This window comes from Polypterus senegalus, chromosome 8 (genome assembly GCF_016835505.1).
Source record: "Polypterus senegalus isolate Bchr_013 chromosome 8, ASM1683550v1, whole genome shotgun sequence".
In the NCBI taxonomy this organism is placed as follows: domain Eukaryota; kingdom Metazoa; phylum Chordata; class Cladistia; order Polypteriformes; family Polypteridae; genus Polypterus; species Polypterus senegalus.
Genome location: NC_053161.1, coordinates 154,705,731 through 154,727,767, shown reverse-complemented (window position 1 = coordinate 154,727,767; position 22,037 = coordinate 154,705,731). Strand labels below are relative to the sequence as shown.

The 22,037-nt window shown below is 40.3% G+C and overlaps 1 protein-coding gene across 10 annotated transcripts in view; it reads right to left on the bottom strand.

Annotated features, from left to right (window-relative positions):
* Positions 1-2,411: 2,411 nt before the first annotated feature.
* Positions 2,412-22,037, bottom strand: part of LOC120533165 (NACHT, LRR and PYD domains-containing protein 3-like) — a 113,470-nt gene continuing 93,844 nt past the window's right edge. For 9 of the 10 annotated variants that reach the window (XM_039759875.1, XM_039759873.1, XM_039759874.1 and 6 more), the window contains 5 exons: positions 18,108-18,281; positions 11,852-12,025; positions 11,562-11,735; positions 7,508-7,681; positions 2,412-3,026 (listed from right to left, as the gene is read on the bottom strand). In XM_039759875.1, the coding sequence (XP_039615809.1) occupies positions 2,927-3,026; positions 7,508-7,681; positions 11,562-11,735; positions 11,852-12,025; positions 18,108-18,281 (796 nt within the window). In that variant the 3' untranslated portion in view covers positions 2,412-2,926. The remainder of the gene's footprint in view (positions 3,027-7,507; positions 7,682-11,561; positions 11,736-11,851; positions 12,026-18,107; positions 18,282-22,037) is intronic. The other variant, XM_039759877.1, reaches the window with a different exon arrangement.

The window sequence follows — 22,037 nt, the reverse complement described above, 5'->3', positions numbered from 1 at the left end:
AGGGCGTTTAGCTCTTGTTATTTCTGTTTCTAATCAGTATACACCCAAATGTGACACAAATGAAGAGCGGTCAGATTAAATAATAAATCTGTTCTGAAGTAACACAAATTTACAAATGACTTGTTTTCATTCTTTCTTTTTTCAGGTTCTGTCTTACCATTTTGCTGTCCTGCACTGTCCGACTATAAACATCTTTCTTCAGAGGCGCTCTTTGGCTTTTATGTCGTTAGAGATCCATCTTCTTCTATAATACGCTACTGTGGATGTCTGTTTGTCTGTCCGGGATTTTAAATCACCTGTAGCTCACAAACCGTTTGAACTATTGACCTGAAATTTGGTACACCTATACTACATGACATCTACTATCCGCTTTCAGAGTGATGATTGACCTCCAAACGTTATTCCTCATTTTATTGTAGAATCAACTCTCGCCATTGTCATCACTACCACCTTCGCCATCACTTCCCCAACCTCTTCATATCTTAAATCATTCTTGAGGCAGATTGAAGACTTACTGCATGTGCCAGCTTAAGTGAAAAATTTAAGAAAACGTACTAAGTAATTGCAACACAAACACTGACTTAATCAGTTTTAACACGAAAAGATACTGACGAAAGAAGAGCAGTGGGCCGCAAGGGTGGAGAAAGGAAGCGTTGCTCAGGAAGCAGCAAGCGCATCAACCTCTGAGCAAACGAATGTTAAACGAACAGACAAAGGATGAAAACTAGGAATGCTCAAGTCAAGTGTAACGTGCAGTGCGCCGTTACTGGTTCAATCATATTAGGAATTCGCTTCCACATGTGCAGGGTAGCCAGAATGCCAGAACATTCTGCACTGAATCTTTCTGCTTTCATTGGTGTGCAGGCTGGCAAGGCTACCAGTTGGGAGTCTCCAGACCTCCGCGCCTTCCCAGTTCCCGTGTACGCGCATGCAAATCGGGCAGGTCGCGAGGCTCGGTACTGACACGCCCCCCGCTTTGGCGCGCGCTCTGGGTTTCGAGGTGGTGTCATTCTATTTCCGTCGCTCGATTGATGTCGTCATCAGGTGAATTTCGGGACAAGAGCCGGTGTACAAAATTAATGAAAGCGAGAGAAAAGAAGTAACACCGCAACAGAGCATGTGAAGCTTTTAGTTTCTGCGATAGTCGAACGGGACAGTCCCTGCCTGCTCATGTTATCTTTTTTTTTTATATAGCAGTACGTGCCATGCCAAGGTGAGTGTGGCACTCGAATGATCGCTAATTTGGTGTCACCGGCCATCATAAACGAGTGCATATTTATGAGTAGACACGTTGTGCGCTGTTTTTAGTACTCTCTGGTTTTACAACTGGTATAGCCAGCCAGGAACGCGTGAAGGCGGATAATGTCTTTTTCAATTCGTACTTTACCAATTTACAAATCCTACTTTTTATTTTATGTCACCCGTGTTCACAGTCGCCGCCGCCGCACGGTGATGTAGTATATTCACTCAGTCATTCTGGGCGTCTTGCAGGATCGGCTGATCCTGAGCTGGGACATCTCTGTGCCCACCACTACCGTCCTTCACAACAACGTAGGGGGGGAAATCAAGCGATTAACAGCCGTTAACGGCGATGTCACAAATAAAATCGAAACACATACATTGTAGTATACCCCAACCTAAACGAAATGGAACATTTGAATCTTCAAAGCACATACAGTCACACAATTTCATGACACTCGGGAGGAAGAATATGACAGCTTACCGCAGACCAGTGATTGTCAACCTTTATTACTCCAAGGCCCAGCCCCACGCACATGTACGCCATCTTACTCCTACCGACGTTCATTCCCCTTCTCTCCAGTACCTCCACCTGCTGTCTGCTCTCACTACAGATATTGTGCTAAAACGCCAGTAGTATTGTTGACTGAGTCTGTCCCATCTTTCTGTAGCTTCTGGCAGGAGTGAAGAACAGGGCATTGGGAGGAAGTGTTAAACTGCTTAATGGCTGCAGGTGGAAAAGGTCCATTGGCACTTCTTACTGCACCATGAGCTGTGACTAAAAGTATTCCAAGAAAGTCCCACCAAGGTGGGGATGAGTAGAACTTTTTGTGATGGTATTCAATTTTGCCATCACTGTGTTTTCCAAAACAGGCTCCAGAGTGTCTGGGGTCAGTCCTGTGATGGAGCTGGCTTTTCTGATTAAATTTATTCAAGGGGTTTTGCATCATCAGAACTTAAATTGGTTCCCCAAGAGACTACCACATAGAACAACACACTGGCTCTAATGAACTGGTAAGACTTTTCGAGTAGCCTGCAGGGCACATCAAAACACCAGAGTCTCCTTGGAAAGTACAGCCTCCTTATCCAGTGCCATTGTGTTGTTCATGTACAGTTGTGATCTGAAGGACAGCAGTGTGTTTAATGAAGTGAATTAAGCTCAAAATCCTTGTAATAGTTTTTATTTTCATACACGAAAATGCATTGGGAACACTGCACATTCTATTCCTCACATACTCACAAACATTACCAACAGTTAACTGGGTCTAATGGGTGAAAATACAACTGTGAAATACTGTATCAAAGGGGATAATTATATTAAAATCTTCTGATCAGTAACTCTATAAATGCAGATCATTTCCTGGAAAAAGGATAAATACTTTTTAAAAATTTCAGAAGTCCTAAGTACTTGAACACAAGTTGTCAGGTGAGTCAGTGGTAGGAACTCAACCTGCATTTTTCTTTTCAAATCTTAACAGCTTACCACTAGAGGGCGCACTGACTGACAGCCAAGTTGAAGTATTTCCACAATTTATTTTATTAAACTATTAAAAAAAAAAAAAACTTACAACAAATTTAAATAGTTTGGCTAAACTTTGTGTCATCAATTTTAAAATAAATAATGAAAGATAGTTTATTACATTAAGCAAAATGGTGACAGGACAGAAATTCAGCAATTCTGCTTGCCTTATGCAAAAATTTCTATTTGCCATCCAGATCTTTTCAGGTCCTTCTCTAGTAACTTCATGTTCCTCTCTTCTTCCACACTGATACCGTTATTCTTCATCCTGTGGAAAATATTAAAAATGACAGTCACTAACACTTCAACATGTCACTTGTGCAGTCTTCTGTCAAGATGGACACCTCTCTCAGATTTCATTCCCAGAAATACTCACAGGGCATTGAGCGTCTAATGGCATCAGTACTGCTCTTTGCTGCACTGAATCAATACGTCCTTCTAGTGCAGTGGCTCTCAATAAAGGTACCTCCAGGGGTTAATGAAGCACCCCACCCTAGTCAGACTGCTGGACGTCATTGGATAACAAAGGTGTAAATCAGAGGTGAACCGTCATCTCTCCAAAGGACCCTCTGCAGACTTCTTGGGCCAGAAGGTGTGAAAAGCACTCAAGCAAGGACAAAGAACTGTACATTTGTGACACAGGATTACTTGTGTTCTGTTTTGTGTGTTGCATTTACCCCGTTTGTTCGACACCCACTGCGTGCCCAACCTACTTGGAAGGAGGTCTCTCTCTGAATTGAGGCATTTCTTGTGTGATTTTTGGACCACAGTAGACCCCCGTGAAGTCGTGGTTCAGGGTTCTCAGACTTTTGTGGATTTTTCCTTAGAACCTAACTATTAATTGTTAGCGGAAAGCGCAAATATCCTCCACGATTTTTTTTTTGTGGCAATACTGTAGGAAGCAACATCTGAGGGAAATGCGGTTTGGGATGGTGAAAGTAGCCAATCCGAGAGGGTTATTTATTTCTCCTTGCTGCTGATTGATTGCTGCCCTGTGACGCGACTCCAGCTTAGCGTCCTCGTGTTTTCCATTTTGTTATTGTATTCATTTTGTTATTTTTAAAAAAGCACAAGATATTGCCTGCACCTTCTAAGGCTTCTGGCACTGAGCCTAAGTGCCACAAGAAGTTTAAAACATTCCAGGAGAAGGTTGAACTACTGGATTTGCTCCAGGAACTAAAAATTTATGCTGCAGTAGCACGCCACTATGGCATTAATAATAGCACCGTACGATACATAAAGAAAAACAAAGCAGCGATCTGGAGTACCGTATCTGTAAGTTTCTGTGATAGTGCCAAAAAGGTAATGAACGTAAGGAATAAAAATATCGTTAGGATGGAATCTGTCTTAGCATTGTGGATCACCAACTGCAGGGAGAAGAACATCCCCTTGGACAGTAACAACATCCATGAGAAAGCATGGAATTGTACTAGCAGTTCACTACAGGAGACAGTGTAGCAACTTCCCATCAAAATGTTCCTGAAACCTATAAAGAAAAGCCAACACAAAACCCCACCAGAAGAAGACCCGTCCTGAAGAGTTTTAAATCCTCTTCATCATACTGCACAGCTACTTCATCATCATCATCAATATCATTCATCATTGGTGAGTACCCATACATTTTACTGTATTTTAATTAAATGAAATTATGTATTTACTCTACTTATAACAAAGAAAACGACAGTGCATACCAAAGAAAACATGCTTGCATGAATTACAGTATGTACAGTATAGCGGTAACATCGGTAATTTTACATTCTAGCACCACAGAAGACATAGCAGTACAGTACTGTACAGTATACGGGTTTACCTTTACATTCTGTTTTAAGGTAATGTATTAAGGTAATTTTTTAGGTAATGTATTAATATATTAAGCTGAGTTTGCAATGAAATTAAAGTGCTTTGGGGGCATACTGTATTTAGGGTTTAAACTATAAAAATTGGCATTTAAAAGGCATTTTTTAACCACATCCAAAAGTCACGGTGTTTCACAATTCACAGGTGCTCTACGAACGTAACCCTTGCCAATTTTGGGGGTGTACTGTATACAAGAAGTAAATTGTTGTAAATCAAAGTATGACAACTAATAGACAGAAAAACTCACCTATGAGAAGACACTGATTTTGTAACTGAAAGTGACTCTAATCCAATCAGGAGAAGTTATACATTCGCTTAATATTCACTGCACCATCATGAGGAAGGTGGGACACTCTCAGGTGGCTTTGCTCCTATTCTACAAAATGACTGAGAACCTCAGAAATCCGCCCTCTTGTCCTAAAAAGCTATGAGACACTCTTTCTTGGAGAGTCAAATCTGACAGACTCTTCTCCTTGTGAACCTGAGAGCTGAGTTTGTCAAGATGAAGAGTGAGCCAGTCAGAAGGCTGGGAAGCAGCACCTTCAGCATCTAAGCGCTTGTGCCACAAAGAGTAATGCTGTTTCCTATGGAGTTGCAGACAACACAGCATAGGCCCTAACAGCAGAAAGCAAGCTGAGAAAGGAGCATCAGAGAACACCACAAACAAAGGATCATGCAGCAAAGAGAAACAGTGCATTGCAACGCAAGACTCCTCTACTTGCACTCGGAGCAGCAACAAAGCAACAACTCCACACAACATCGGGCATCATCCATAAAGACTTGGCATCATTAGCTATTTATTTGTGCCAAGATAAAGCAGAACTCTGAATGATAGCAAACAGCCAGCCTGACTAAGTTATGCGTTTGTCTGTCTAGTGCATCTGCGTCAGTCTTATATGTCAAAACATACACTATATTGTCAAACGTATTGGGACGCCTGCCTTTACACATAAATGAAATTTAATGACATCCCATTCTTAATACATAGGCTTTAATATGGAGTTGGCCCACCCTTTGCAGCTCTAACAGCTTCAACTCTTCTAGGAAGGCTTTCCACAAGGTTTAGGAGTGTGTTTAGGGGAATTTGGCACCAGGAGAGCATTTCTGAAGTCAGGCACTGATGTTGGACAAGAAGACCTGGCTCGCTTGCAGTCTCCTCTCTAATTCATCCCAAAGGTGTTCTGTCGGGTTGAGGTCAGGGCTCTGTGCAGGCCAGTCAAGTTCCTCCTCACCAAACTCGCTCATCCATTTCTTCACAGACCTTGCTTTGTGCACTGGTGTGTCCGCAGTCATGCTGGGACAGGAAGGGGCCATCCCCAAACTGTACCCACAAAGTAGGGAGCATGAAATTGTCCAAAATGGCTTTGTATGCTGCATACCACTAACAGGTGACCATGGAATATTTAGTTGAGAGGAAATTTCACGAATGGACTTATTGCACAGGTGGCATCCTCTCACGGTACCACGCTTGAATTCACTGAGCTCTTGAGAGCGAGCCATTCTTTCACAAATGTTTGTAGAAGCCATCTGCATGCCAAGGTGCTTGATGTTATACACCTGTGGTCATGGAAGTGATTGTAACACCTGAATTCAATGATTTGGAGTGGGGTCCCAATATGTTTGGCAATATAGTGTATATGCAGTTATTATATTTCTATAATCCTTCTGTTTATCAATAAATTGTATAGTTTTATTTCTTAAAACGAGTGAGCTTCAGTTACAATACTTTGATTTAAGTCTAAAGGGCAGTGACCTTCTTCTACAACACAGAAATCTAAGGAAAATAAAGTAGCACCCTTGCCAAATTATCTGGTATTATACCGGTATTACTGTCTCCAGCTGACCCCCATGACCCTGTAGTTAGGATATAGCAGGATTGATAATGGATGGATGGATTACCAGTACTGCCAAAGTTAAAATTCATCTTTCCCTTTCCAACATATTGGTGGGGGAACAATAAATTACACTCATTCCTACATTTTTGGTGTCCCACTGGGTGGTTGTCTAATTGATTATTAATTATCAGTTCCTAGATCCCCCCATTTCTACCTGATCACTAAAAAGACAAGGAGCTTGGAGAGTCCAGTGAGTTTGCTCTTCTTTTTAAAACATCTTCAGCAGGAATGAAAGTAGTTAATTAGCAGTTTCAATTTAAACCAGGACTGAGGAGAAATCAGAAGCATACCAACTAACTAGAAGGACTTGCCTTTACCAAAGGTACTCACACAAAAAAAAATTTAAATTACACGTGTGTAAGAAAAACTAACTGGCAAAAAAAAGCTGAAATTTTGGATTGATCGATACCTCAGCCTTTGGTTGTTGTTTCATATCCCATCTCAGTTGGTATAAAATTCACCCTTTCCTCATTTTACAAAAAAGAAGATGTTGCCAAAAATGTCTGAGCACTTCTTAAGACAAGTTGGATTTGGGTATCCATAGCTTTAGACAAAAATTAAGCTATCATCTATATAAACCAGTTTCGTTCAAAGGATTGAAGAACCACCAGTGCGATGGCAAGCCAATACACAAATATCTATCAATTCTAATCTATAGAGCTGAATGAATGTTTGTCTGATATGGAAATCCAAACTATTAACCTACCTCTGCCAAATATTTGCCCAGATTCCCCATTTGTACAGGAAAAGATTAAAGGGAATCTTTTGTTGTGATTATGATTTCGTTTCCATACCCTCGCTTGATTAGTGCAGTGCCTCATGCTGCTCACAATAGTGCGTTTGGTGGTTAAAATTTTGGTTTGCGGTCAAACATTTCACTTGTGTGGAATTGATTTAGAAACCCTTAACCTGCATTTTATTTCACACTGAGCTGTACCAAGTGCTGCTGCTAGTTTTAATTTTTTATATATAAATGAAACCAAATGTATTTCCTCACCTCAGTTTATTCAATTTACAATTTGTGTTCCTCAGACTCTCACTTAGCAGACGCACACCTGAGTCCTTCAGATTGTTGTGTCCGAGCTCCAGATCAGTCAGGCAAGAGTGTTTTGAAGAAAGAACCGAGGAGAGGGCTTCACAGCAACCAGAGGTGAGACCACATGAGAAGAGCCTGTGGAGGTTAGGAGGCAGACAGTGAGTTGCAGCCAGAGAGACAGACAGAGCAACTCTCTCAGGTAAATCATCTGCATTCCCAAGCTTAGTTAGACACTAATTGGTTGATTGTACCAACTCAGTACTATCTTAAAGGTATAGAAAGGTGTTACCACACCACACAGGACCATGAACACACCGACCCATTCAAACATGGAAGCTCTGAGTTGTAGAGCTTGTAGGTCCATAAACTTGTTCCACCCTCCTAACTTCTTCACACTTCAAAAGCGCCTGGAGAAGACAACAGCCCGAGCTGGCTAATGTGTTTGTCTCGGTCAACTTTTATTGTGGGTCTCACAGCAGAGGCCGAATGTGTATTTGTGTGCTGAAAAAGATGCTGTGACACAAGCCAAATATAAATATAAGTCATCATTATCTAACCCACTTAGTCCTGAACAGGGTCATGGTGGGTGCTGGAGCCTATCCCAGCTAACACAAGTCACAAGGTAGGAACAAACCCTGGACAGGGTGAACACACTCGCCTGCAAACCCGGGCCAATTTAGTGTCGCCAATCCACCTAACCTGCTTGACTTTGGACTTTGTGAGGAAACCGGAGCACCTGGAGGAAACCCACACAGGCACAGGGAGAATGTGCAAACTTCCCATAGGAAGGACCCGGGAAGCGAACCCAGGTCTCCTTACTGCGAGGCAGCAGCTTTACCACTGCATCACTGTGCTGTCCCTATAACTAATATTTGTAAACGGATTGGTCCGTTGTTGTTGCTCTGTTTATTTTGTCACCATTGTGGATCTGAGGTAGCACCGTATGCAGAACAACTTTTCCACAGTGCATTTCTCACCTTGTCCATGTGTGCAGCTAACAAGTTTCCAGCAGGGGACCCAAACTCCCTGGGAATTCAGTTCTTCACTATAGTACTTAAGTTAAACTTCTTGGTTTTTTCACATAGGAAATATGATGGTTACCTATTTCTGATTTTAACTTTACTCTGCAAAAGTTTATTTTTTTATTTACATGAGGTTGCTTGGAGGTGTCACATGACCATGATCATTGTGCAGATGACATCACTGAAGTGGCAATATATAAACACATTGTCACTTCATGTAGTATCCCACTGTGGATAAAACTGCTGTCAAACTCTTCAATGTCATCAGTTGTTTAATTCAAGCAAGTCCAAGTGCTGTTTTTATTTCTTATGGGTTTGACTTTGTTGTGCCACTTTTCTTTTGGTTCCTGTCTTTTTTCTGATCTCATGGCTTTGACCCCTTGCTTTGTCTAACCATTTCTGATTTTTTTGAATATCCATCTCCTACTGTTTTTTGCTGTTTCACAATAATCGTCAGTGATGCTCTGTGTTCCAGCTGCATGGTGGTAAAGTCACAGTAGACCTTCCTTCTTGCTTGCTAAACTTGCCTGTAGTACATTCAGCACTCCTGCAGCTCCAAGAAGAGGATAATGGCTGACCAGAGAAGGACAGCACACATGCCGTCATTGGTGGATGTGAACCCCTTCCTTCCCAACTCCTATCGAAGAACATCATGAGTTTAAACAATTTTGGACTGCAAGTCAACTGGAGTGCATGACAAGCTCAGTGGTTTTGTGCAGTCAAGTGAAACTAGCTCCACACATTTTGACTCTTCAGTCTTGTTCATTTGGTGAAGATAATTGGTGAAGTATTAGTGTATGATTGCTTCTAAGTGGTATGAGAAATAGTTTATCATCATATTGGGCTGTAATGTGCGGATGGGTCACTACGACTTATTCAAACTGTGATGGTTTGCTATTCCACATGGAGCTACAATGCAGTTTATTACTGCATGATCATTATTTTTAGTTAGGATTGTCAATTCCACGAAAATGCATTATAAATATGTGCACACTCATGTGTGGTCTTGAGTTATATTGAGTTTGAGGCAGATGGTATTACGTCTGGAAAAGAGATACTATGAATAACCAAGCAAGAGTTCATAACCAGTATCTGTCCTACCTGTTGTCAAAGCCAAACCAGAACCCAAATTTCAAAACCGATATTTAAAAAAGATTTCTTAAACCCAAAAGACAATGCACAAAGCAAAGTACACGGTACTTGAAAACTTTTAATCTAATCTTAGAGCATACCCCACGAATGCCAACCTTCTAAAGCGTTGTGTCAGTGGCATCATGCACTTCACTTCTACATTCGGCTATGTGGTAGAATAAAGGCTCAATCTGTATGTGTCCCTTCAGAGTTTGTATTCTGCTCTGTTAACTTTAAATCCTAACACTAGGAAAATATACATAGGTGTTTAACGATAAGTAATGAACTAGGCTACATCTATGTTAAATAATTCGATACTAGTCATTTTCTTTAAGTTATAAACAAATCTGGATCTTTATAGGATATTTTGGAGTTTCAAGGACAAGCAGTTACTGATGAGACAATTAATGACCTCTTTAAGCAAAGCAGCTGTTGAATGTCTGCTAACTAAGGGTCACCAGACCCGACCTAACTCTTGTAGTTACGAACCAAGCACTTTGACATTCATTTATGGAATGGTAAGAGTGCAAGGAAGATTTTAAGCTGCAAAGGGTGGGCACTGCATTTACTGGCCATTCAGGACTTTACTTGGATCAGCATTAATCCTATAAAAGACCTCCTTTTGTTAAATTAAAATATTGTGGCTCCTTTTCTTCCACAGCTACCATAACAAGTGTAGATGTTGTATAATGAAGACACGGACATGGGGAAATTGTGTCATGCTTGATACAAATCTCACAAAGCAGGCCAGACTGCTCGGGTATGGCCTCAAATCAGACAGGCAGTCCCCAACCACCACAATCAGGATTCGACCAGCACTGGGCTTAAAAAAAACAAAGAAGTCCTGGTTTTAAAGTTCAAAAATATACTTTCAGATGTTTCAAAATATACTCATGTTTTCTGTAGGGAGAGTCTAGATGAGACAAATCTGAAATAATGAATCAATCATGTTGGAGAGATTGGAAAAATCTTTGGTTAAGTGATCAAAGAATTTGTGCAAGAGTGATGGCTATGAAACTGTGGTTAGACCAGCATTGTTGGATGGATCAAAAATCTGGGCAGTTAAAAAGTGCATGAAAAACTGGAAGACAAAGAAATGAGGATGTTGAGGTGGACGTGTGGAGTAACAAAGCTCGATAAGTTCATGAATGAGGGGAAAAAGAGGCAGAGTTAAAGTTGGGGAAATCTCAAAGAAAATACAAGAGAGAAAGTTAAAGTGGTATGGGAAAGTAATGGGAAGGGAGGTCAACAATGTAGGCAGAAGAAGAATCATGGCTATGGAGGTGAAAGGACAGAAGAGAAGAGGCTGGCTAAAAAGAAAATGGACTGTGGAGAAAGTGGCATCGGGGAAGAAACGTGTACAACAGAATGGGAATGGAGGAGGCTTATCAGATATAACAAGCTCACATGAGGAAGATGATAATAATAATTATTACATTACATTATTATTATTATCAAGTGCTGGCAATGTAACCCACAATGGGTGTCCTAAGAGAACATGTTTACAGTTATGATCCTATTTCCTAAATCAAGAGCCTTTAAAAGTGACAAATGGATGTCTTAATTCCTTAGAATAACCACCCACTTTAAATTAGACATTTAAATTAGAAACAAAAGCAATGCAATATGTAACATAACTAGGAATTGAATTAATCATTTGGATCAGAAACTAGGTACCGCAGGAGTTCTTGAGACTGATTTTGGATCACCTAGACTACAGAATAATAAAATAATGCTTATATTTTAACTCTAACAGCTGCAATGTCTGTCATTGAAACACAGTTTAATTCTGTGTGTCTTTAACACTCAAGTTCATTCAGCTGTCATAAAACAGACAGACACGCATATACCAGCAGACTCACCCCAGTTTTGCTAATTTACAGTTTTTGTTTCTTAGACCATCACATAGCAGACTCACTCCTGAATCCTCCAGCTTATTGTTGTTCAGTTGCAACTCCCTCATCTGTGAATGTTCAGCAGACAGAACTGATGAGAGGGACTCGCAGCATCCAGAAGTGAGACTACAGGAGTCCAAGCTGCAGAGATTAGAACCGAAGAGATGAAGACGATATGACAAATCCCACACATACACTTTCTATGCACTACGCAGCGAGGCTACACGCGCGAACAATTTCAAACAGAGTTTTCTCACCTCAGTTTCTCTAGTTTACAGATGGGGCTCCTCAGCCCCTCACACAGCTGACGCACTCCGGAATCCCCCAGGTTATTCTTGTTTAACTCCAGTACAGTCAGGGGTGAGTGTTCAGCTGAAAGAATTGAAGAGAGAGCAGCACAACATCCCGAGGTCAGGTGGCATGAGTTTAGCCTACGGAGATTGGGTAAGAGAGAGAAGACACAGTGAGATATAGGCAGACCTAACGACATGTACCCAACGAAAGGGCTCATGAATCATTGGCATTCCCAGGCATCCCCACTGCCCATTCTTTGCGCAATAGAAACCTGAACATCCACCATGAATGACCCTGTGACATCGTCATATCTCAAAAATAAAACATGCTAAAGAGAAAGAAACAGAGAGACTCAGAGTTCACTTATATGTTGTTTTTAAAATCATTCATCATGCACTATGCAATTTATGCTAGTGTCAAAGATAAAACACACATTACAACTTGATTTTTCCAGTTTAAAAATATTGGGAAATTAAGATTTTTTTCTAAATGTGCAGTATATTAAGAAATTAATTCATGCATTTGTTTCTAGATGGATTGGCTACTGCAATGGGGTGTTCACTAGATGTTCAAATCATTCTTTATATAATCTTCAGTTAATTCAAAATGCTGCAGCAAGAATTATTACAAGAGCAAGAAAATATGAACACATAACTCCAGTTCTTAAATCCCGGTTAAGTTTAGGGCAGATTTTAAAATCCTCCTTTTCACATATAAAGCCTTAAATGGCCAAGGTCCAGCTTACTTGTCTGAACTTATCATGACTTACAAAACTGAGCGCACATGAAGATCTCAAGATGCCGGTCTGCTTAGGATTCCAATGATTAATTAAATAACAGTGGGATGTCAACCCTTTAGCTACAGGGCCCCTAAACTGTGGAATGGTCTGCCTGCTACTATAAGAGATACCCCTTCGGTCTCAGCTTTTAAATCCCGGCTGAAGACTCACTACTTCAATTTAGCATACCCTGACTAGAGCTGCTGATTAACTGTGCATACTGCATCTATTTGTTTAGTCATTTATACAGAAATATACACTGCAATTGCTACTAACTCTTCTCTGTTCTGTTTCTCTTCTTACTATTTTGGTGCCACCACTCTGTTGCCAAGCTGCTCTCCGGTCTATTGAATGGTGTGGTGTAGTGTAGTAGTTAAGGCTTTGGACTTCAAACCCTGAAGCTGTGGTTTCAGATCCCATTACTGACACTGTGCGACCCTGAGTTAATCACTTGACCAATTGGAAAGCCATAGGAAATGTAGCCCATTGTATCATAAATATTGTAAGTCACCTTGGATAAAGGCGCCAGCCAAATAAGTAAAATGAAAAGTCCTAAAACACATAAACCCCATAAGTTCCAAAAACACTTCCAAAAATGCCCACTAGAGGGGGATATTAACCATCAAACCTCAGTTAGTAATAAGGGTACGCACTGAATATTTGTTAAATGAAAGATTTATTCTTCACAATAAATATTTCAATCAATATGGAATTGCCAGAGACCCAAAGCAAACAATTCTCAAGACTGCAAATCAAAGTGTAGTCAAAAAATCTAGAAATGTAATTTTATTTACAAAAAGTAACCCCAGTAGTACACTCACCAACTCCCTGGCATATTCGAAATGAATCGCCAAGAACTATGGGAGACCCTCAGGATTTATAAGGCGGAGGGCAGTTCCTGGCAGGTGGCCCCACAAAACACATGGAACATAGCCAAGGCATAGTGCACAAAGCACAGCATACGGGAAAGTAACACTGACATAAAACAATGACCCAAAAGTCGACAATAAATACATAAAACAAGAATTTGAGCCCCCGGCAAAGGGAGGAAATATAACACAGCTAATGGAAAAGTCACTTCAAATAAAAGAGGATTGGAATCATCAGATGGAAGGTTTCTGTCATCAGATTGGACAACAAGCGTGGGAGGGGTGGGCGACCAGTTACCCGGAGGGGTCTCCAGGACTGTCACTGTGTCTGACTTCGTCTTTCTTCTTTTACAATTTTAATTTCCTCTTTTGTCAACTGCTCATAGTTCATCAGTTAATTAATAGCCCAATATTGCTGGTTTCGATTCATGTCTACTTGGTGTCTACGTGTTTTGGCAGGTTGGTATTTAATTCTGTATTTAGAAATTAGTATATTCATAGTAGTAGTATAATTAGTATATATATATATATATATATATATATATATATATATATATATATATATATATATATAGTATATAATGATTAGTATTAATATAAATAGTACAATAATAATAATTAGTATAATCTATAAATTAATTATCACTGAGTGCAGTACAATGTATTAAACAATATACCGTAGATGCCAAAAACTCTAAGTCCTAATTCTCCTTCTTGATTATATATTGCAAACCTGTTTTTAATTTTAAACATTAAATTAAACATTTACTGTACTGGAACAATTTTGTGTCATTCAGAATTTATTTGTTTCATTTGTTTGCCAAGTCTTACTTTTTGAAAATCCAGAATTGTCAGATCTTATTACAAAATAGAATTGTACTCCAATCATGTGCTACAAGAATTTTTGGAGTTACCACATGAAGTCTTTGTCCTGTCACATTCACGTCCCATTAGGCATTTGAGAAAAACATGGGGTGGCTGATGACTTGTTGGCTCACTGTAATGACTGAAACAATGTTAAAAGTTTATTATGCAAGTAATATGTTTCTCACCATCTTTCCATTTACACTTTTCTTGTGCTTGGACAGGATAGATTATTTTTGTATCATTATTTTTTATGATGTACCTACAGATTTTTTTTTTGTTATTACTATTATCCACAACACCATTTTATTTTGGATATGGGCACCACCATTTTAAGCCATCCGTTATTAAGACACAAATCTTGGTTGTTAGCGGGCGTGGTTATTAAAACTGGTATGCCATACTAGTGTAGTGTAGCGGTTAAGACTTTGGACTTCACATTGTGATTTCAAATCCTGCTACCGATGCTGTGTGACCATGTGAGCAATATCATTTCATGTACCTGTGGTCCAATTGGAAAAGCAAAAGAAATGGAATCAATTGTAACTCAAATGGTAGGAGTTGCCATGGCTAAGCCAAATCTCTCTATTATAAAAGAAAATCTTGAGACAAGACTTTTACCAAGAGATTTTTTCAAGTCCCGCGAGACGAGACCATTGCCAAGAGATTTTCTCAAGTCCCACCATCCTCTCAACCATTTCGCCCACAGTCCTCTCACCTCTCATTCATGTGAATGCTTTTGTCAGACACAGTTCCTGCACTCTCAGCTCTTATAAATTTTTACGTTTTCCTCACTTTAAGTTCCCAATAAAAGAAGACTTATTATGTCCAAATCTTATTGAAGAACTTCATCCTGAAGGGTTATCAACAGAAGAAATGAGTACAAGGCCAATCCTAGAACCAAGAAACGATAAAGTCAAAGGAATTAACACTAAATTTGTCAATCGGTTACAAAGCAAGTTGGTTAAATGTGTATCAATAGACTATGCCGAAACAGCTGGTGGTGATCATGCAGAAGATGAAAACATCAACTTACAATATTCCGTAGAATATCTACAACTGTTAACACTGTCCGGTCTTCCACCGCAAGAATTACTATTGAAAGAAGGCTGTGTCGTAATGTTATTGCGTAATTTATGTCCGAGTGATGGGCTATGCAATGGAACAAGATCAGTTGTATTCAAAACTGGTCGAACGATTCTGACATGTAAAATTTTAACAGGCGACAAGAAAGGTAATGTAGTACATCTTTCATGGATAACCTTAATAATAATTTATTACATTTATATAGTGTTTTTCTCAGTACTCAAAGCGCTACCCACACAGGGAGGAACCAGGAAGCGAATCCACATTCTTCCACAGTCTCTTTACTACAAAGCAGCAGCACTACCACGGCGCCATCTACACATCAAAAGAGATCTTGATATGCCATTCGTATTAAAACGTTTACAGTTTCACGTTAGAAAAGCTTTTGCTATGACAATAAACAAATCACAGGGACAAACATTTGGAAAAGTCGGTTAATTTATTAGAGAGAAAGAAACAATATTCACTCACGGACAGTTGTAGGTTGTGTTGTCACAATATAACTCCAAACACAAAATCAAAATCAATGTGATATTGACGAAAAGTTCATTCAAAAAAGTTTTTACTGAAGTTTTACTAAGTTGTATTTGCGTGTTAATTTCAAAGCCAAACAGAACAAAAACGAAGAACGTATCGAATACCTCTAATGCATCATCAAACAGAATTTTCTTTCAATTTATTATGTTTTACTGTTTTTTATTATGGTTAAATACTCACTGTAATGTAAAATAGTTAGGTCTGTTATGCATATGTAAAAACTTCCATGAAAATAATTTGTTTAAATTGTACATCTGCATCCCCATATGCGAGCGGCAGATCCGCGATGTAACTAGCATATAGTGCCAGCCCGGGGTTGGCAAGCAAAGCGAGCAGATGGCAGAGCCCCCTAGTAATAAGTAAAAATAATACTAATAGCAACTGACCTGCCCAACCTTGGGACTATTGAATTGCACTCATTCCAGCAACATCTGGAGAAGACAATGGCCGGTGCACTGAGAACACCTCAGCTGACTGCTGTGCTCATCTCTTTTGAATGTCCCGTGTGGGTCTTCCCAGGAGATTCTTGTAAGTAATGTATGCTGAATTCATCGGTCTGTTGTGGTGAAAAAGGAGCTGAGCCGTAAAGGAAAGCTCTCAATTTACCAGTCGATCTACGTTCCTGTCCTCACCTATGGTCATGAGCTGTGGGTAGTGACTGAAAGAACGAGATCGCAAATACAAGCGGCTGAAATGAGTTTCCTCCGCAGGGTGTCTGGGCTTTCCCTTAAAGATAGGGTGAGAAGCTCAGTCATCCGGGAGGGGCTCAGAGTAGAGCCGCTGCTCCTCGGCATCGAGAGGAGTCAGATGAGGTGGCTCGGGCATCTGATCAGGATGCCTCCTAGACACCTCCCTGGCGGGGTGTTCCGGGCACATCCAACCAGGAGGCGGCCCCGGGGAATACCCAGGACACGCTGGAGGGACTATGTCTCCCGGCTGGCCTGGGAACGCCTTGGGATTCTCTTGGAAGAGCTGGAAGAAGTGGCCGGGGAGAGGGAAGTCTGGGCCTCTCTGCTCAAGCTGCTGCCCCCGTGACCCAACCTCGGATAAGCGAAAGAGGATGGATGAAAGGATGGATGCTGAATTTTTTTTTTTTTTTTAAACCGCCAAGCATAAAATTATTACTTGTGTCATGATGGCTTTTTGCTGTCATTTTGTCTCCATTGTAGATATGAGGTGGCACTTTAAGCAGGATTTTCTTTCAAAAGTCCATTTACTGGCATTGAATCAGGCGCAATAGTGAAGAGAATGCACTCTTGCTGGACATACAAGTGTGAAGGGGCAACACAAGACTTTTTAGCTGATGAAGAAGAACACAATATGTTTTGGTTCGCTTTTAACAGCTGTGGTGAGCTGGCGCCCTGCCTGGGGTTTGTTTCCTGCCTTGCGCCCTCTGTTGGCTGGGATTGGCTCCAGTAGTCCCCCGTGAAACTGTAGTTAGGATATAGCGGGTTGGATAATGGATAGATGGGATGCTTTTAACAGGGACACTTATTGGAGTTTTTACTTTAAAGCTTTCTGCACGTTAACCAAAGTCCTCTAAGTAAGATCTTCAAAGGCCTCCAGGCTGGTAAAGAGGATGCAGACAGTGGCAGAAGCCTGCCGAGGATGGCATTAAAGCAAAGAAGCTCTGTTTTGCTTCTTAGTAGTGCGTTTCAAGTACTTCAGTATGGAGCAATAGCTCTAGTTGGTAGAGTGCAGCTTTGACACTTTTGGGGGTTTGTTTCCCAAATCCTGAGTCAAGTGGATGAATAAGTAAGAGCTGTGCTGATGCCATACAATGATAGCAGAAAGTCCACTCTGGATTTTTTAGAATTTGACAGTACAAGAAAAAAGAGAAACAATGGAATTTGCAACAAATCCAGTTTAACGCCAGATTTAAAACTTCATTGGATCAGAAACAGAAAGGCAGTCGCAGAGGATCATAGGATGGAGATTGGATTTGCTGGTCCAAAAATGTATCTTGGGTAGCTGGATACATTTGTCATTAAAATTCAACCTTTCAATCTTTAATGTTTATATCCATAAAGTCATCAGGAATACATTGGTAACCCGACAAATATACACATCCAAGTGTTTACTCACCTCAGCTTCTTTAATTTACAGTTTTTGTTCCTCAGCCCATTACACAGTAGACTCACTCCTGAATCCCACAGGTTATTGTTGTCCAGCTGCACCTCAGCAATCTGTGAGTGTTCAGAAGAGAGAACTGAGGAAAGGAACTCACAGCATCCAGAGGTGAGACCACAGGAGTCCAACCTGTGGAGATAACAACACAAGAAGTTCACTCAAGCGTGTGCATTGAGCAGGAAATCAACAGGGACAGTGTCACAGAATTCATGGTGCAGATCTAGTGGGGTTTCCTGTGAAGAAAGCACAGTAATTTGCATGCTGTTCCATTTCTAAAAAATGCACTGCACTCCTCTGTGGTGATGTGAAGGAGAAAAACAAAATATAACCCATTTAAGTATAACTTTATTCTGCAAGACTTTATTACATCAAATAATCTGGATTTCTTCTTCATCGCTGAGACTTGGATTTTAAATGGCGACTCTTCATGTTTTACTGACTTGGTTCCCTCAGGTTATTCATTTTTAAACTCTCCTCGTTTGACTCGTTGTGGGCGGGGGGGCATTGCCACTGTTTTTAAAAGTATGTTCTTGTGTCGGAGCCTTACAAGGGATCCGTTTAGCAGCTTTGAACTTCAACTTTTCGAAGTGTGCAGCTCCCCTTCTTTGTTGTTTGCCGTGGTTTATAGACCTCCAGTAATTAATGATACTTTCATTTCTGAATTCTCTGATCTCCTGGCTGATATCACCCTCTCTCTCCCATGACAAAATATTTATTGTCGGCGATTTCAACATTCACGTTTGTTGTCAATTGAAACCTTTGGTCAAAGACTTTTTATCACTATTGGACTCATTTGATTTTATACAGCATATTAATACACTGTGTGCACAATTAGGCAAGTGAGTATTTTGACCATATCATCATTTTTAATGCGTATATTCCAACTCCAAGCTGTATTAACTTGAATGCTTATTGGATTTAAGCACGTCAGGTGATGTGTATTTGTGTAATGAGGGAGGGTGTGGCCTAAGGAGATCAACACCCTATATCAAGGTGTGCAGAATTATTAGGCAGCTAGTTTTCCTCCGGCAAAATGGGCCAAAAAAGAGATTCAACTGACTGTGAAAAGTCAAAAATTGTAAAAAGTCTTTCAGAGGGATGCAGCACTTTTGGAATTGCTAAGATATTGGTGTGTGATCACAGAACCATCAAACATTTTGTTGCAAATAGTCAACAGGGTCGCAAGAAGCGTGTTGAGAACAAAAGAGCATAAATTAGCTGCCAAAGATTTGAGAAGAATCAAGCGTGAAGCTACCAGGAACCCATTATCCTCCAGTACTTTCATATTCCAGAGCTGCAACCTACCTGGAGTGCCCAGAAGTACAAGGTGTTCAGTGCTCAAAGACATGGCCAAGGTAAGGAGGGCTGAAACCCAACCACCACTGAACAAGAAACATAAGTTGAAACGTCAAAACTGGGCCAAGAAATATCTGAAGACAGATTTTTTTCAAAGGTTTTATGGACCGATGAGATGAGAGTGACTCTTGATGGACCAGATGGATGGACCTGTGGATCAGTAATGGGCACAGAGCTCCACTCCAACGTGGAGGTGGGGTACTGGTATGAGCTGGTATTTTTAAAGATGAGCTAGTTGGACCTTTTGCATTGAAGATGAACTCAAAATCAACTCCCAAACCTACTGCCAGTTTTTGAAGACACTTTCTTCAAACAGTGATACAGGAAAAAGACCATGATTTTTATGCAGGCCAATGCTCCATCACTTGCATCGAAGTTCTCCACTGCGTGGCCAGCCAGTAAAGGCCTTAAAGATGAAGGAATAATGACATGGCCCCCCTTCCTCATCTGACCTAAACCCTATCGAGAACTTGTGGGCACTTCTTAAACGCTAGATTTACGGGGGAGAAAAACAATACACCTCTCTGAAGAGTGTCTGGGAGGCTGTAGTCACTGCTCCACAAAAAGCTGATCGTCAACAGATCAAGAAACTGACAGACTCCATGAATGGAAAGGCTTATGACTGTTATTGGAAAGAAGGGTGGCTATTGGTCATTGATTGATTGATTGAAATTTTGAGGTGTTTGTTTATTATTCTCACTATAACAGATGAAAATAAACAAGTGAGATGGGAAAATTTTCATTTTTCCTTTAGTTGCATAATAAATCTGCACACTAATAGTTGCCTAATAATTGTGCGCACATATGTATTCCCCTGATGATGTTCACACTCACATTTCCGTTGTGAAACATTCAGGTTTCAGGTTTATTAACATTTTGGATTGACTGATAGCACTGTGTTTGTTCCATATTAAAATGAATCCTCAAAAATACAACTTGCCTAATAATTGTGCACACAGTGTATGCCAACTCAGTCTCTCGGTCACAATATGATCTCGTTCTTACTTGTGATATTTCAGTGAATAGTATTGACTTATGTGATGTTTCTTTCACTGATCACTTTTCTGTAATAATGGATCTGCATATTACTGTTGATCTCCCGACTAATAGCCGTCCACCACGCTGCTCGCACTTTTTAAATTCTTCCATTATATCTGATTTTAAAACCATTTTCTCTAGTCTTTATATGCATGACCAAAATAATGATATCGATGATTCTGTCGTAAAATTTAATTCCTCCTGTAAAACGGTTTTAGACGCAATTGCTTCGCCCAAGGTACGCAGTAATAAGGTAAGACCTGCTCCCTGGCTAAATGAAACTACGATCATCGCTGCGCCTGTCGAACTGCTGAACGCCGTTGGAAAAAAGATGGACTGACTGTCTCTAAACAGATTTTCAGGACTTCTCTTTTCAATTTCCAGGCTGAAGTTAAGAAATCGAAACATGACTTCTTTCCCGATTTAGTATCCCGTCATTCAAACAATCCTAGGGTTTTATTTAATTCAATTAATGCGGCCATTCACCCTCATTCTTCAATGGGATTAAATAGCACTGTTCATTCATGTGAGCAGTTTGTCATTCATTGTCAGCAAAATTGATACTATCTGCTGTGGTATTGTTCAAACTGGCTATGAACTTCCTACTGTTAATCATGACATTGTTCTAGATTCCTTTGATCAAGTCTTACTTTCAATGCTAAAAAGAACTATTGACACCCTTAAACCAGCTTCCAGCCCCCTCGATATTGTACCACCATGTCTCTTAGTGGAAGCCTTTGATGTGTTGGGCCCATCTTTACTAGCCATTATAAATGATTCTGTTAGTTCGGGGGTTGTGCCCTCATTTTTTAAACATGCTGCAGTCCGTCCCTATCTAAAAAAGGCAGGATTAGATCCTGGAGTTTCAACCAATTTTTATCCAATTTCCCAATTGCCATTTCAGGCTAAAATTCTAGAAAAAATTATTTATAATCAATTGGTCAATCACCTTAACTTCAATAATTTATTTGAGAATACCAATCTGGTTTAAGGCGTTATCATGGTGTTGAGACAGCCCTCCTTAAAGTATTCAACGACATCTCTCTTATTACTGACTCAGGTGATGCGCAGTCCTTGTCCTCCTTGACCTGTCCGCTGCCTTTGACACCATTGACCATGAGATATTGCTGATGCGCTCAACATCTTGTTGGGCTTAAAGGGGCTGCTCTTAACTGGTTCAGGTCATATCTAACTGGTAGACACTTTTCAGTGACTTTAAATTCCTCTTTTTCCATCTACTGCTCCTCTTAAATATGGTGTTCCTCAGGGATCCATTTTGGGTCCTATCTTATTCTCTACATACCTTCACCCTATTGGAGCGAATTTTAGGAAATTTAACATTTCTTTTCACTGCTATGCTGATGATACTCAGGTTTATATTCTCATCTGCAACAAATCAACTCCACAACTGTCTGTCTGAACTAAGATCCTGGATGGCTAATAATTTTCTTGATCTGAATCAAAATAAAACGGAGGTGCTTATAGTGGGTC